Here is a 15,805-nt window from a genome sequence, read left to right as displayed (position 1 = left end):
TTGTTGCTTTTATATAAGCATATGGATTTAGCACTAGTTATAAATAAAAACAAAAGCAATAAAAATTGCAATGATTTCAGCAGTGAAGGAGGTAAAATAGAAATATTTCTTATTTATGGAAGGAGGCAAGACTGTGTATATGTCATTTTGTTTTCACTTACCCGTTTATTAACACTAGCCTTAGATATATGAATGATAAAATGAGAGAAAGAGCGGTACTCATCCAGATTGAAGTTCACTATCTGAAGGACAAACAACAGATTAGGATTTAGAAGATATGCTTGGCCTTGTACTATAATTAAACTAGCAATCTCAGAAAATCAAGGATGATAATCCTAGTTGAAGGACCTATCAATTAGTTAAAATGTCAATCCAGATTTATTAACCAGATAATTGACTCAAATAAACTAATGCTGGATATGTTTCCAGTAGTTGATAGAATAATCCAGTTAAAATTGTCTTCCAACTGACACTTTTGACAAATACAATGCGCACATAGTATAATGACAGAAAAAGTCTTGAAGCCAAATACAGCAGCATTGGAATATTTTAAAGCTTAAAATTTGGTCATATATTTAGAAAAAGATACTTCAAAATTGGAAGGATAAAGCAAGTACAGGGAATCAGAAGCAGATTCTTACAAACTCCAAGTTGGTTTTGGTCAGAATCTGTACTATGCAAACATTCCTGTTTTCAGTGTTCAACTAAGGTTATACGTAAACTGAATGCTTGAATTGCCGCTAGCAATCCACAAATATCAATATTTTTACATTCTAAAATCATAATTCTTCACCAAGAGGAATTTAATTTTACTGATTAAGTAGGCAGATGGTGATGCTTGAGTGGGCCATTGTGAAAACCAATGGGAACATAATGAAGGATAACAGTCAAGGAAGAATAGCTTAGCAGGAAAGTCAAAAAAAAATCACAGACTTTTACCCTGAGAAAAAAAGGTGTCAGAACTGTACACAGTATCATATAAAAACGCTGATTGAAAGAAAATCCCTCGAGGTTGAGTAAAAATATAATTCCAAGGAAATTCTAAGCTTACCTTGTACATTTTCAATAATTCTGCTTCCCCAGTCAAGTCAAAGCTTTCTTGGCTGCATGGGAAATTTAATTGCAAGACAATGTTTATGATAAAAATCAAAATTAGAAGAGGTTGACATTCATTGCAGTGGATCAGAGAACTCATGCAACATTCCCAAGCATACATTAAAAAGTAACTTAAAAAATAATATGCAAATTGCAAAGAAGAGAGTAGCCACAGCAAATCACTAAACATGCACATTAGATAATTCACTACATTCCTTTCAGGATTAAATGTCAAACATGAAAAGAAACAGAATGCACAAGATAAGGGTTAAGGATTTATTTGGAATATACAAGAGCTTTAATTTTATTTCTACTTTGTGAAATCAACATTAATTCCTGATGTATTTCTTGGCACCTATGCTGCTTCTTATATAATCCTATCTCTGTATTTGTTGGAAGTGTAAAGAATTGTTAGCTGTTAATGATGATTAAATTCTTAATCTAGTTACACACAATAATAAACCATATTAAGTTAATCTGATCAGTCTGAATAATATGTAACTTTTCTAATCTTCAGAGTATCTAACAAACTTTCATTTTCTTCCAGATTTTGAACCTTATCAATGCTTTTATTTCGCTACGAGGGAAATATTTTTGTGTTATGTACTGACTGTAAGCAACTTTCACCACCAACACACAAGGAAATCACCGACACATTGCTTACAATTCCTGTCCATCAAAAGGAAAATTGCAGGAAATGTGCCACGATATCCAGATATGTAGTGGTGGTGGGCGTGGTTCATCTGAGGTACATGCCCTGTAAAACTAGGCTTATTGCGCATCTGCAGAAATAATGAAGATACAACTACACACAGCATGAACGACCTGAACAAAACCTTACACAAACACCACAGATACCAGCCATCAGAAAATGTAAACCACCTCCAGAGCATCTAGCTGATAGTCTGTAAGCATGGGACCAAAATGACAATAGGTTTGTAAAGAAGAGTTAAACATAATTGAGCATCATTTAAGATATTACAATGGTATTGTTTGATCTCTTGTAGAAATATGCCACACTAGATTAATTGGTATCAGTAATTTTGATGAATTCAAGTAAAACAAGGACTGAGTCAGTGAGTAAATAACTCTGACCCTATAATTTAAAATGTTAATTCCTTGAATTTATTATATTTGTCATATTGGTATTCCCTCTCAAATGCTAAGCTTCAGTTATGGTAGAGGTGAAAATTGCTGTCCTAAATTCTAAATTTGAACTCAATCTTCTCATTCCCAATTATTCATGTATCCCTAAGTCTCAACTTCTAACATATTTGGGGGTCATAGCTGAGAAGTTTTACTTAAGTTTCTAAGTGATATTCCGATTTCAAATTAGGACTGTCTCCATTTCAATCCATATTATTCGTTGGGAGGAGCAGTAGAATAGTACCATCCATGGATCTTTCCCTCACTTTACCGAGATTACTTCAGCAGTGCAGACCCTACTTATCCTTCTGTTCTCTCAGGGAGCCTTGTTGCAACTAACTTCTAAGCAAATACAATTGTGAATGACAGTCAAAAGTAGCATTTGAACTTGGCATGGCTAATTGAGCTAAATGCTTTTATTAAAAACTTTTAGTTTCGCCACTTCGAGAACTGATTTTTCATTTATTCAAATGAATTGCTGTACTTTCTCTGCTTCATTTTTAAAAGTTTCTTTTTGCCTTCTTAGATCTCAGGATATTTTGGGCTCTACACCAAAGAACCACTTGCATTGTAGGCAAGTGACTTGCTTCCAGGTACTGACATTAGCTTTTTCAGGCTGATCACAAGATGTGCAAAATCATCCCAGGGTGAATCACTTCTGCTACTTGTCACATGGCCCAGCTGACACAGCCAAGAATGAAAAAAAATAATGAGCCACTATCGATGAGAGCCTAACATTCAATGGTCCAATATTTTCCACATTGATAATGGTTAGTACCTGGGGTGTGCTACGCATGGAACACTTTTTTTCCCAACTCTCAGTAATCTTGACATAAACTAGAATTATCTCAACATAAAGCACCCTGCCGCCTTACAGATCATTTTTTTCTGAAAGATCTATTATCGTCATCCTCAAAGAACTATCCCTGTGGTCGAAGTGTGCTCTTTACATTCAGATTTTGTTTAAATTTGAACCGTATCAGAATTAAGCAAAGTATATATGTGAAACTTGCATAATGCAGGTTTAACAATTATTTACATTTGTTGGCAGCTATTTAAAATTATAGTCCTGAAAAACATAGCGCGGACCACAGTCATTACAAACTGTATGGAGAAGTGGAAGCATCATCACATCTACAAGTGCAGTCAAAAAAATTACATGCTTAGAAATCTTCCAATGATGCATTATTGCAAATATCTGATATAAGTCATACGTAAAACTGGGGTGGAGGAGGGGGGTAGGAAAGAATGAAAAGAGAAAATAAAGGATTGTACACTGTGTTGGAACATGCACTGGTGCAAGTAGGGGTGCCTTTCTGGCATCGGGATTCAGCTACATTAGCAATGCAGGCATTAGACCTGCAATGCAACCAGTCCATGTCATACCTAACAGTGAAGTGCTTCAAGTGGTCACTGAGAGCATAAAAAGGGAAAGGGTTCCATTTCCCAGCACTATCATAAAAAACAAACAAAAGGTAAGTCAGAAAATAACAAGGATTATGTCGAGTGCTAGCTCTACTGACAGGTGCCAACAAATCATGGAAGCATCTTAAATCCCAAAATAACTACATCAAAAGGTCATACAATATATATTCCTTCTTCTTGGTACCATCATTTCCTACTCTGCTCTGGCCACGTATAAATTAAATATCTGTTCACAGGATCCCCATGAAAAATGAGAAAATAATTTAGCTCATCAATAGATCACAATCATCCTTGGTGCCAGGATTCCATTCACCATATCCACCCACTAACTGCTACTAATATCGATGTGCAGTTTGCAAACTTCTCTATAACAACTAAACATTGGTACTTTTCTTTCTGTCTTGTGGCCTCATTTGGTATGTTCTGTTTTCTTCTGACATCCTGCCATTTCTGTAACTGCAGGTAGAAAAGTCAACTAAAGGCAAAATGCTGATTTCTTCCCTTCAGCCACACTTGGGAATATCTAAACCTAGCTATGGTCTCAGCCATGGTTCAGTAGTAGCACTACTAAGCCTCAGTCAGAAGGTTGTGGGTTTGTTCCATTCCCAAGACTTGAGCATAAAACCCAGGTCGTATCCAGTCAGAGATCGAGTCTTTTGGATGCGATGCTCAACCGAGGCCCTGCCTACCCTCTCAGTTAGACATAAAAGGACCCATGACACTATTTGAAGAAGAGCAATGATGCGCTTTCCAGTATCCTAGCCAATATTTATCCCTTAAGCACCATCATTAAAACAAATTATCTGGTCATTATCACATTGTAGTTTGTGGGCAAGTTGGTTGACATGTCCCCTACATACAACAGTGATTACACTTCAAAATGGCTGAAAAGCACTTGGGGATGTACTGAGGCCTTGTAAAGGTGTTACATGTCTTTTTTCCTTTCTGGGTGCAGCAGAGACACACTTTCTTCTATGGGCATTCCAATCCACGTATCAACCATCTTCGTCACTGTCTAGGCCAACATTTATTGCCCATCCCTAATTGCTCTTGAGAAGGTGGTGGTGAGCCACCTTCTTGAACTGCTGCAGTCCATGTTGACTGACCTATTAAGTGCATATAGCCATTCAGTGCTACTGTGGGTTGACACAAAATTACACAAGATGTGAGTACATTGGCAGATGAGACTGGCTCTCGGTGGGCCTGTCACCGCAGAAAAAATGAACATGCCCAATTTACAGGCAGCAATCCTGCCTTCCATGCCAAATGAATTTTGCACATTGGAGCTTTATGGATTACTTCATATCGGTGAAGTGTCCAAGCCAGTATCTTAAGACATATATAACCAATCGCTTCTGTACAAGATAAGCAGCTGCTGGGGATGAATAAAATGGCTGCAGATACCCATGGAGAAGCACTGGCTCGGAGCGCAATGAAATTCACCAGCACGTAAATTATTCATCAGGTTCATGTCCCGGATATTCAATCTACACTTTTTTTTTTACTCTTTCAGATATCCAGAAATAGCCAATAATATGTTTTCAGGCTCATCCTTGAACAGGTCTCTGATAGAGCCTGGAACAAAGCTGTAATAAATAAAGGGTAGAGCAGCACCTGGCAGTCATTTTCCTCAGGCCAGAACAACATAAAGGTAAAATAAAAGCACCTGAAAAGGCACACAGGCAACTTGATCACAAAGCTCTGTCCAGACCACTCTTTTAGCCATTGCTAGGAAGAGCACCAGTCTATTGAGGCTTGACTTCTTGTGTCTTTAGGAGAAGCAGTCCTTAAAACAAACTCATTGTCCGGGAAAATCAATGGTGAGAACATTCCTCTCAGCACAATGTACTTCTGCATCGTCAACCACCACTATATACTGCCCTCTGGAGGCATTTTGTTACACTTTTCTTATCAATACCTACGCAGTCAAGGGCCAGAAGAAATGCTTGTACATTTGCCACTAACCCAAAATGAGTCAAACGCATTGGGTATTTTGGCAAAGCCAACATACCAAAATCTGGTCTTTAACTCCAAATGTCACATCCAAGATTTCCAAACACAAGAAAAATAGCTTTTCCATTTTCAACTAAAACACCCTGGCTATCAAATCTAAAATGTTATAAATCTGGCTGGTTAGCTTGAAATTTCACTGTTTATGCAATTACATTTGATGAAAAGGTGATCCATATTGATTATTGAAGGAAATTATGGAATGCCTGCAAATATTTGTATTTGTTCAATACTAACATTTGTTCACACATTGGATATGCACACATTGGAACTGTAAGGACATTATAAAGAAGGGGAAAGCAGGTCTCCTTAAAATAATTCACGTGTTTTTAATTTTTTTCTTCCAGACAAAAGGGCAGGGCAGTCTATACCAAAGATTATAATCTGATTTGCATCAATATTCCTCAATGAAAAGCTCAAAGAAGATCCAATTTAACATTCAGCAAGCCATGGATGCATTTACTTCCCTCTACAATCTTTTAGCCATGGATGCATTTACTTCCCTCTGCAATCTTTTTCTGGGAGCAAACAGGGAAGAAAAAAGATAGGGAATAAGTGAGATTTTTTTGCGAGGGAGAAAAGGGATGGCCAAATTTGACAAAGTAGTGTTAATTGTGTACTATAGATTATCTGCTGGTGTCTTTCTTGTTGGTTACAGCACACAGATGATTAAAATGGTTACAGTTACGAGGTTTCTACAGGTGCAGAGAATACATAGCTATGACTATGCTATCTGAGATCAAGCCACAAACTTTGTTCTGGAAGGCTTCGAAACACTGATGTGGATCCCTGCCGCTGTCACGTTACTGTTGGAGCCCTGTCTAACAAGTCTTTTAAGTGTTTGAAACTGTTCAATGGGTCATGTCATTCCATTCAATCACAGGTTTTCTGTTTACATTATATATGTATTTGATAGCTGCATTCAGATGGCAAACATTAATCTGAGCCCTGTGAATAGTTAATCATCAAATGGAGTTAAGTGAAATACAGTTTTAATCTCCTTTTGCTCTGGGATATCTTTAAGAAACTGGAGTTATGTTTTTGGCTGCAATACTAACAGACAGCATTCAAACTGTTACAGCCTGGGATAGGGTAGTCAGAAGACTCCATGACAGTGAACCATCACATAACAAGTAATCGCCTTGTGTTTCACGCATTAGATTTAGGTTAAGAGTTAGCACTGGGAAAGCACATTTGCTGTTTCGATTCTGAAGTGAATAGTGTAGTCTCCATTTTCTGTAAATCTTCTGTTTGGGTTGGCTACTGCTCATCTACCCATTTTTATTTCCAAAAATTTGTTGAGTGATTTATACTTTAAGTCTCAGTTTTACTGCTTATTGAAGACCAAAAGATATTGTAGATGCTTGTGGTGTATTCCTCTAAGGAGCACAGTGACAAGAGTTATATGTTTGAACTTTCGGTCTCACTATACCTACCTAGTTATATTGGTAAACACACAGTCTGGTTAGTAGGTCACATGCAAGAGTGGCCAGTGACACAGATTCCAATACAAAATCTTGCATGAAAGTTCAAAAATGCATCAAAATGGTGAGCACAGCTTTTAAATATTTTTCTTTCTATTCAAAATTGTGCTTTCGGCATATATATTTCAGGGTCAGAATTAATCTTCCAGTGTTTAAGTAGTTCCATTAACGTAATATTAGTTTTTCTTCAGCTTTATCACACATGAGCTTAAAATCTACAAAACTGTCAGCTCGAGGGCTTCTCAGGACCCGCTGTTAGTGTTTAACAGGATCCAGATCCCAATTTTTTTCACTCAGATGCAATTGTCAATCCCACAGGAGCTTCATACACGGTTAAAATTATTTTTACAAGCTAATGGCACACCGAATGGGTGACATTGTCGAACATAAAGGTTTGGTTGCAAATTTTTATATTCCCAAAATAGAAGACTTGTTTCAACAAGAAACTGTAGGAAGTGACAACATAGGGTCCATCCTTCTAAAGTTCTCACCCCTCGTTTTTAAGGACAAAACTTAAGTACTTATACTGTACCTTAACATAATTGTGCACACAAAAGCGGGCTCACAAATAAAAATCTGTTGTCTAAAAGTACTTACCAAACAGACTTGTTAATTTTCATACAGCCATAGATCCAGTTACTGGGTTCCTGTCAATTCAAAAATCCAGATGCATTTGAGGTTATAAAAGTATTTTAAAATGCAAACTGAGGTGTGTGAGTCTATGAACAGAGGCACAAAAGTAATACCTAGAATCCATTTATTTCCATCCAAAATTTAAAATTTATTCTTATTTTTAAAATATATTTCCATTCATTGTTTTATCTCCACCGTTTAGCCTATTTCGATCCCCTCCCCGCCACGCTACCCCCACTAGGGCCATCTGTCACTTGCTCATTCTGCTTTCTACCCTTAATGTCACCATTAGCACATCCTTTAGCTAATATCACCACCGTCAACACCCCTTTGACCTTTTGTTTATGACATCTTTGGCTATCTCTCCTTTGCCTCCACCTATCACTGGCCCTCTAACCAGCTGCACCTGTCCAACCCCCTCCCCAACCCCCTCCCCACCACCCCCCACACAAGCTTATATTTCACCACATTTCTATTTCTCTTTAGTTCTGATGAAGAGTCATACTGACTCAAAACGTTAACTCTGTCTTCCTCTCCACAGATGCTGTCAGACCTGCTGAGTTTTTCCAGCAATTTTTGTTTTTGTTTGAGCTAAAAAAAAGTATACATTTTATCAAAGTATACTTACATTTTTATAAAAATATAAAAGCATATTCACAATCAATGGTTTGCAAATAATTAACTGGAAATAGCTTTTTAATGCAGCATATTTTCCAATGTGATGTATAGTCCCACGTCTTTTTTTCCAACAATATATTTTTTAAAATGTTGACATAATTTACTATTTATGGCAATGAATACTTCAGCAAAAGGTGTTAATAATTAAATATTTTGATCAAAAAAGGCATATTTCCTTACCAAGTTTGTAGTTCGACAATATAAATTACTGTAGGGTTCCCTCTCACTTGGAAGCGGTAAAATAAAATATGTTGCCTTGGGCTCCCATGCAGAAAACTGAAACATATTTTGGCACATAAATAATTTCAAAATCGAAAACATGTTCAGAATATGCCAAAAAAGATTAATAAAGGCAGTATCCCATACCTCTGGACTGATATAAGTCCATTTGTATGTTTTAATTTCACTCCATGTAGCAGATGAATCTAAAATAAATACACATATTAAACAGTTGCAAGGTAGTACAGAGCTTGAATATTGCTGAAGAGAGAGACATGTTGCTGAAGTTTTTCATCTTGCGCTCATCAGGACAAACACAAGAATGACAAATTTCAAACAATCACAACAATTTATACTACAGGAGAAAAAAAGTCCTGTTTGTTTGGCAATGGACTCTGATTAGCCAAGGCGTTGACATGGAGAAAGCAACGGAGAACTACTATAGGTTCCCCAAGCCCCAGAGTAACTAAAAAATAGACGCAAGACTTGAACATCTTTCTTTTGTTTACAGAGAACGGGGTCCCTTCATATGAATATATGTTGCTTCTAGCGAGCATAAATTAGCTACGTTACTGAGCTCAATCGATTATCTTAAATTGGTTGTTGGTGTAGCTATTTGCACACTCAGGATTCTTCAGCAAGTGCTGTCCAGTCACAGAATCACATGTAACAGTAGACATTTTGTTTTGGGTTTTGCAAGCATGAGCTAATTGAGTACAATCTGTACTCTGTTGTACCTCTATTGTTAGATGTGATTCTGTGATTGAGCAGTACTTGCTGAACAAGCCTGAGTGTGCTAATAGCTACACTAACAACCAATTTAAGATAAAAGATTAGCTACATTACAAGCTCAATCTACACTGGCTAGAAGTGACAAATGCATAGACCCATTCTCTGCAAACAAAAAGAATATGTTCAAGCCTTGTGCCTTTTTTGAATTACCCGGGAGCTTGGGGGGCCTATAGTTTCCCATTGCTTTCTTCGCGGCAATGCCTTAGCCGACCAGAGTTGACTTGCCAAACAATGAGCACTCTTATCTCTGGCAGTATAAATTGTTGAGATTGTTGGGAATTTGGCATTCTTGTGTTTGTCCTGATGAGTGCAAGATGAAAAGGCAAATATTAAGCATACTTTATATATTCGGCTAAATCACTCATTTTAAACAATGTACCGCTTCAAACCTGAGAATGAGATAGAAGACTCAAGATTTTCCTCAGAGTCTTTTTCTGAATGGTTGACAAAATGATGGTGAAGAACAGACATCCTCCTCTCTAGATCTGTTGTTATCTTAAAAACAAACCATTAGTCACAACTAAATTTTTGAAAAAATATAAATCAAGAAATCACTAGTAATTTTATGACTGAACAGGCCAACAATAATGCAGCATAATCTTACAATGTCAACTCTGTAGCCATGAAGTAGTCCAATTAAAATTCGTCAGTTACTAAAGTAATATAAACCTGGTAAAGCCACAGTGTGCATTATTCCCATCATTTCAGATCCACAGGGAGGGGCCTCTTTTATAATGCAAAGATTCTATCAAAGACAAGTGACCGCTGCTAACACTCTCAAGACCCTACTACTACTACTACTTTTGAATTACAGGAACAGCTTACCCGAATACTTAGTTTGGCTATCCATTCAATGGCCTCCTGAGATGTTGAATGGAGAAATGAGATGTCTCCCTCAACAGATATCAGTGGGCAGGTTGATGTGATCTGTTCCATGATTTGGGACTCGTCCACAATCGAAGTTAGGGTCAACCCTCATCTTTAACTTATGGAGTAGATGGCTACATCATTCATGCCCTATGCAGATTTGGTTGAGCACTATCCATTGGTTTCAGGAGAGGTTGAAGCCAAGGGCCTCTGCTGTCAGGTCAGTGACGAGTTGCTGGCTTTTTATGCTGCATGCTTCGCATGATTCTGTCCACCTCGATAGGTGGTTACCAGCTGACTCAATATCAGTTGCCGTTTCCCAGATTGGTAGGCGTGATTTTAAGTGCTTTCTTGATGGGTTTTTCAGGTCTTTGTGAATGGGAAGGACGGTGTTGCTCAGGACCTTCTCCATCTTACGGAGTACAATGACTTTGAAGCAATTGGCAGGCAGGAGCAATGTGGGACATCACTGGGAACCACTCAATTGGACTGGACTTGAGTGTCCCCAGTACCATCCTCTTGTGGCATCAAGTTGCATGTCCATGATCTTTGCGTGAGAGCTGCAGGACCATGAGGCAGAGCAGTATTCCACAGCCTCATCTCATCAACACCCACTACAAAGAAAAAAACCAAGGTGAACCTCATCCAGAAATTCACTGGAACGTCATGGGGGAGCACAACCAGAACACGTTGCACTGCAACATTGGCCCTAGATTACTCAAGACCCTACACACAGTCCCGACAATGTTTACAACTTGCATTACCTGTAGACGAAGCCTAACTGTTTGTGGGCAGGCAAAAAGAGCAAAAAAGTTTTTTTTTAAACAAAAGAGAATCCTAACATTCTGAGCTAATTCTGTTATCTCTTCCATGAGGCTAATGACATTTTTTTAAACTTGTAGTCATTTTGAATTTCCATTAACAATATTATCACAATTACATCCATCTAAAAACAAAGAATTCTTAACAAAGACTTCGATACTGCAAACCAGACCTTTCCATCCTATTTAACAGTATTGGAGATCATGAAATAATTACAAAGGCACTATGCAATGAATTTTCATTCCCAGTCCTGCCGTCGGGAGGAAATGTAGGTTGGGAAACCTACACAACTGGGACACAAGTTGAAGGGTTAGGCCTTTGGAGATCGGGGGAAAGCCCCCTACTGTAATGGGCACTTCCGTGACTGCGGCTGATTCTCAGAGCAGAGGCTACCGAATACACTGAACCTTCTGGCTTGGATTTCTGCTTGCCTTACAGCTGGGAAGTCACCAGAGTTTCATGGATAGCCTCCTAACAAGATAGGCACTCTGTGCACCAGATCGAAAATCTGGTTGGCATCAGAAGAGTGACCTTAATTAAGCCCGTAAGGAGCTTAATTGGTTACGCGCCACGGCTGGACAGGTAACAATTCCTGACATCAATCTTTCACCTTCAGAATCCCATACAGCCAGGAATGTGCCATGGATTCAGCTGGACGAGAATTTCTACCCTTTTTCGGGCCCGCTGTTTCCAGCCTCGCCAACCATGGCCCACTGAAAATTCAGTCCCATTTTGTTTCTTAGGTCTACAACTGAATAGCAAACCTATAGGAGTTCAAAGTACCATATTTTCTCTGTTGTAAAGGCTGGTGTTAATTTTTTCATTTTTTTTATTTCCAGTAACTTGTCTGAAATTTTATTCCACTATTTTTTCAGAATTTTGATAGACAAGCGAGTCAAGGGCTGAGGGAGGCGGACAGGAAAGTGGAGTTGAAATCACTAGCAGATCAGCCACGATCTTATTGAACGGTGAAGCAGGGTCGAAGGGCTGAATGGCCTACAACTGCTCCTAAATCCTATGTCCTAAATCTAAGTACTGATGCCCTGTGCAGATGATGCCTTATTGATGCAATATTAAACAAAATCCTCGTCTGCCATCAGATCTATTAAACCCTGTCACTGTGGTTCAAATAACAGTTAACAATCCCACGTCGGTATTCAAAAAATAGGAAATTCTCCTGGTGTCACAGCCAACATTCTTCCCTCAAATAACAGCATCAAAAAACTGATCAACAATTACACTGCTGTTGAAGCACAGATTCATGACCATGATTTATGCACACTGAATTTTCACCATGGGGAAGCTTTATGTGGAGGCTGGGCAATTTGCCACAGCAAAAAGATGGAAAAATACTAAACAAGCAGGAAAAAAAGGATGGTTATGGCATACAAAGAACCAAGGAAGCAGAAGGATAGACATTATCTTTGAATAAAACACACGGTAAGCAAATGCCTTGAAAATACCTTGATGTAGAAGTGCATTATGGATTCATTCTGGAATTTATCACATAGTTTGGAGCTTTAAATAATGAGCTTCAAATGGCTCTATTTATAGCATTGGAGTTACTGTAAATTATGGCATATAAGTCGACCCGACGTATAAACCGACCCCATTTTTCCAGCCCCAAAATCAAGTTTTTGCATATGCTCGGCATATAAGTTGACCCCTATCCCCTTTTACAGTCACGACATGCTGTACACGAATTAATAGTCAGCCTCCATTTTTCATCTCACGAATGCATGTTTTACTTACTGGTAACTTATAACTGGGCACAAGGGGTCAAGCAGGCAATATAGGTGCTGTTGCAAAGGTGCATGGAAGTTTAAGACATAACCACTCCTCGTGTTGGACGCCAATGACATTTCAAAATGGCAACCACTCACACCCACACCAGTGGTTCAACTTTTATACTTGACTTTTAAGTCGATCCCAGTTTTGGAAGGACCTTTCAAGGCTTCAAAAGTCGGCTTATACACTAACATCTATAGTAATAATCCAAGTCTATGGATCAACAAAACTCATGTAACAATTATTAATAATGAATAAAACTTCACATAAAAACAAGTCTACCTGATTAGTCTGATGATCAACGAGATCAAAAAAAGCTCTAACAGTGGCTAGGACCAGTTCTTTACACCTGAGAAAACAAAGAAAAAAACGGTCATATCTTGTATCTTGCTATAATTGGAACTCTAATTAGGTTACAATTCATATCTGAAGAATAAATTTTGCAAAGTAGCAGGTTTACTGTAAACTACTCATTTGCACAGAGAAAAGTTGAATAATCCAACTAAAACTAAACATTTTAAATGGATTCAAAAATTTATGAATGTATAGTTTTTTTTCTATCACTATTTCATCTTAACGAAAAGTAAAAGAGACAAAAACCTTTAAAATTTGACACACCAAACCAAGCAATGCAACAACATAAAAATTTGTTGTCAATCTTGGTTGCACCATACGATGTTGCAACATTGTGGAATCTTATGCTGGGGCAATACAGAAGTCAAGTCTCTTCAAATCAAGCCACTGCACTGACTAGCGGTCTTCACAGCAATACTGGTAGCTGATTACCTTAGCTACTGGTGAGGAATTTCCCATAGCTTTTCCAAAAACTAACTAGTTTTTTAAAAAATTGTTTCTTTTTTTACAATTACTGGTATTTCGCATCATTTTTTGTACCAGAGATATTGATGTGTGGTGGGCCATCGTGTTAGGGGCTGTGAAACTTTTGGTTTGCACTTTCACCCTGCTGCTGATAAGAGAGTGGTCAGTGTCATAATCTGCAGAGGTAGATGTGGATATGAAAAACGCTCGGCTTCTGGTGATAATCTGGTCGAGTTGATGTCAATGGCCAGATATCAGATGGCGCCATGATATCTTGTGGCGATATGTGCCCTGAAAGAAAGTGCTGGTGATGCAGAGCTCATTCTGGGCACAATGTTTAAGAAGCAATTGTCCGTTGCCATTGATCTAGCCACCCTATGAGGACCAAGGCGTCAATTTCTGTCCAACCCAACATTTGCACTGAAATTACTTAGGATGAATAACTTTGCCATTTGAAATGTGCCTTAGAAATCTAGTCATGTGGAGAGTCACAGAATTGAGCTTTGTCTGAAATGCTGGCATTCAAGATCCAAGGAAATGCTGGTGTTGATATTGATAAAGCTTGGAGTTCAATAATTTATGACACAGCAGCAGCGACATTTGGTAAAGGCGGAACTCGCAACAAAGACTGGTTTCAGACCTATTCAGAAGAGATGACATCTGTCATTGAAGCAAAAAGCAAAACTACCTGACGCACAACATAAACCAAATAGCCATTGAAAGTAGTCAGGACAGTTGTGCAAAAGACAGGGAGATATTGCACAAATAAATACAGATCAACCTATGACAGGAAATCCAAACTGTCCGGGATAACGGAAATCTACGCGCTATGTATGATGGGAGCAAGGAGATGCTTGGTCCTGCCATCACTAAAGTTGCCCCCTTGATTGGCACACAGTGAAGCATTCACCAACAGAAGTAAACAGACATCCCATTGGGCTGAACACTACCGTGAGCTGTGCTCCCATGAGACGGACATCGCCAGTCTACATTTAATGCTCTCCCACAGCTTCTTGCCATGGTTGAAATAGACGAAGAAACCTCTTAACTTGAGCTCAAGAAGGCCATTGATTGCTTAGCAAGCAGAATGGCACCCGACAGGGATGGAGTTCTAGTTGAACTGCTCAAGCATGAAAAGTCCCAACTGCTGCCACACATTTGTGACCACCTCCTTCTCTGTTGGAGGTTAGGATCCGTACCACAGGATATCACATTACACAAAAATGAAGGCAACAGAGGAAATTGCAACAACTACAAAAAGATCTCACTCCTCAGCGTCACTGAGGAGGCCTTTGCCATGGTCATGCTTAAAAGACTCCATCAAATTGCAGACTGAGTGTATTCAGAAGCACACTGTGGTTTCCGTGCTGACAGATCTATAATGGACGTAAACTTTTATATATCCCAGCTACAAGAGAAGCGTAGGGAATAGGATATACCTCTTTACTTTGCTTTCATAGATCTCACTAAAGCATTAATCACCGTCAGCAAGGCGGGACTCGACAAGATTTTGGGGAAAATTCACTGTCCACCAAAGCTCCTCAATTTCATCCACTCCTTTCATGACAACATGCACTGCACAGCTTGACTTGACCACTTCTGACAGTTTCAGGGTGGAATACGGCTGCCTATGTCCTAGCCTCCACTTTGTTTGGTATTTTCTTCTTCATGCTCCTGACCTTGGCCTTCCCAGCAGATATGGAAGGAGTTTACCTGCAAACTAGGTCAGACAGCAAGCTCTACAAACTGTCCACACTGAAAGTGAAGACAAAAATACAGCACATCTTTATCAGAGAACTCCTCTACTCTGATGATGTTGCGCTAGTTGCTCACACGGAAACTCAGCAACAAAGTCTCATAGTGAAGCGTTTTGTCATTTCTTAACAATTAAGAATACACACACAACTATCTGCCTCTGAACTCCAACTTCCAATATGAAAAACAGAAGGTTTCTTTATTCCTTATTCTACACCAGAGGGCAATACATCCAGGACTTAGCACACCCTACTGCCAGGTTTTATATAACA

The 15,805-nt window shown here is 38.7% G+C and overlaps 1 protein-coding gene across 2 annotated transcripts in view; it reads right to left on the bottom strand.

The window, feature by feature from the left end:
• Window positions 1-15,805, bottom strand: part of pgap1 (post-GPI attachment to proteins inositol deacylase 1) — a 165,696-nt gene that overhangs the window by 94,243 nt on the left and 55,648 nt on the right. For both annotated transcript variants that reach the window (XR_013577940.1, XM_078551836.1), the window contains exons 7-13: window positions 13,242-13,308; window positions 9,872-9,977; window positions 8,838-8,896; window positions 8,652-8,747; window positions 7,758-7,807; window positions 1,052-1,103; window positions 162-242 (exon numbers count right to left, since the gene is read on the bottom strand). Coding sequence is in view for 1 of the 2 variants with exons in the window: in XM_078551836.1 (XP_078407962.1) it covers window positions 162-242; window positions 1,052-1,103; window positions 7,758-7,807; window positions 8,652-8,747; window positions 8,838-8,896; window positions 9,872-9,977; window positions 13,242-13,308 (511 nt within the window). In the remaining variant the exon portion in view is untranslated. The remainder of the gene's footprint in view (window positions 1-161; window positions 243-1,051; window positions 1,104-7,757; window positions 7,808-8,651; window positions 8,748-8,837; window positions 8,897-9,871; window positions 9,978-13,241; window positions 13,309-15,805) is intronic.

This window comes from Cetorhinus maximus, chromosome 11 (assembly GCF_964194155.1).
Source record: "Cetorhinus maximus chromosome 11, sCetMax3.hap1.1, whole genome shotgun sequence".
Taxonomy (NCBI): domain Eukaryota; kingdom Metazoa; phylum Chordata; class Chondrichthyes; order Lamniformes; family Cetorhinidae; genus Cetorhinus; species Cetorhinus maximus.
This window is presented reverse-complemented; position numbering and strand designations above follow the sequence as displayed.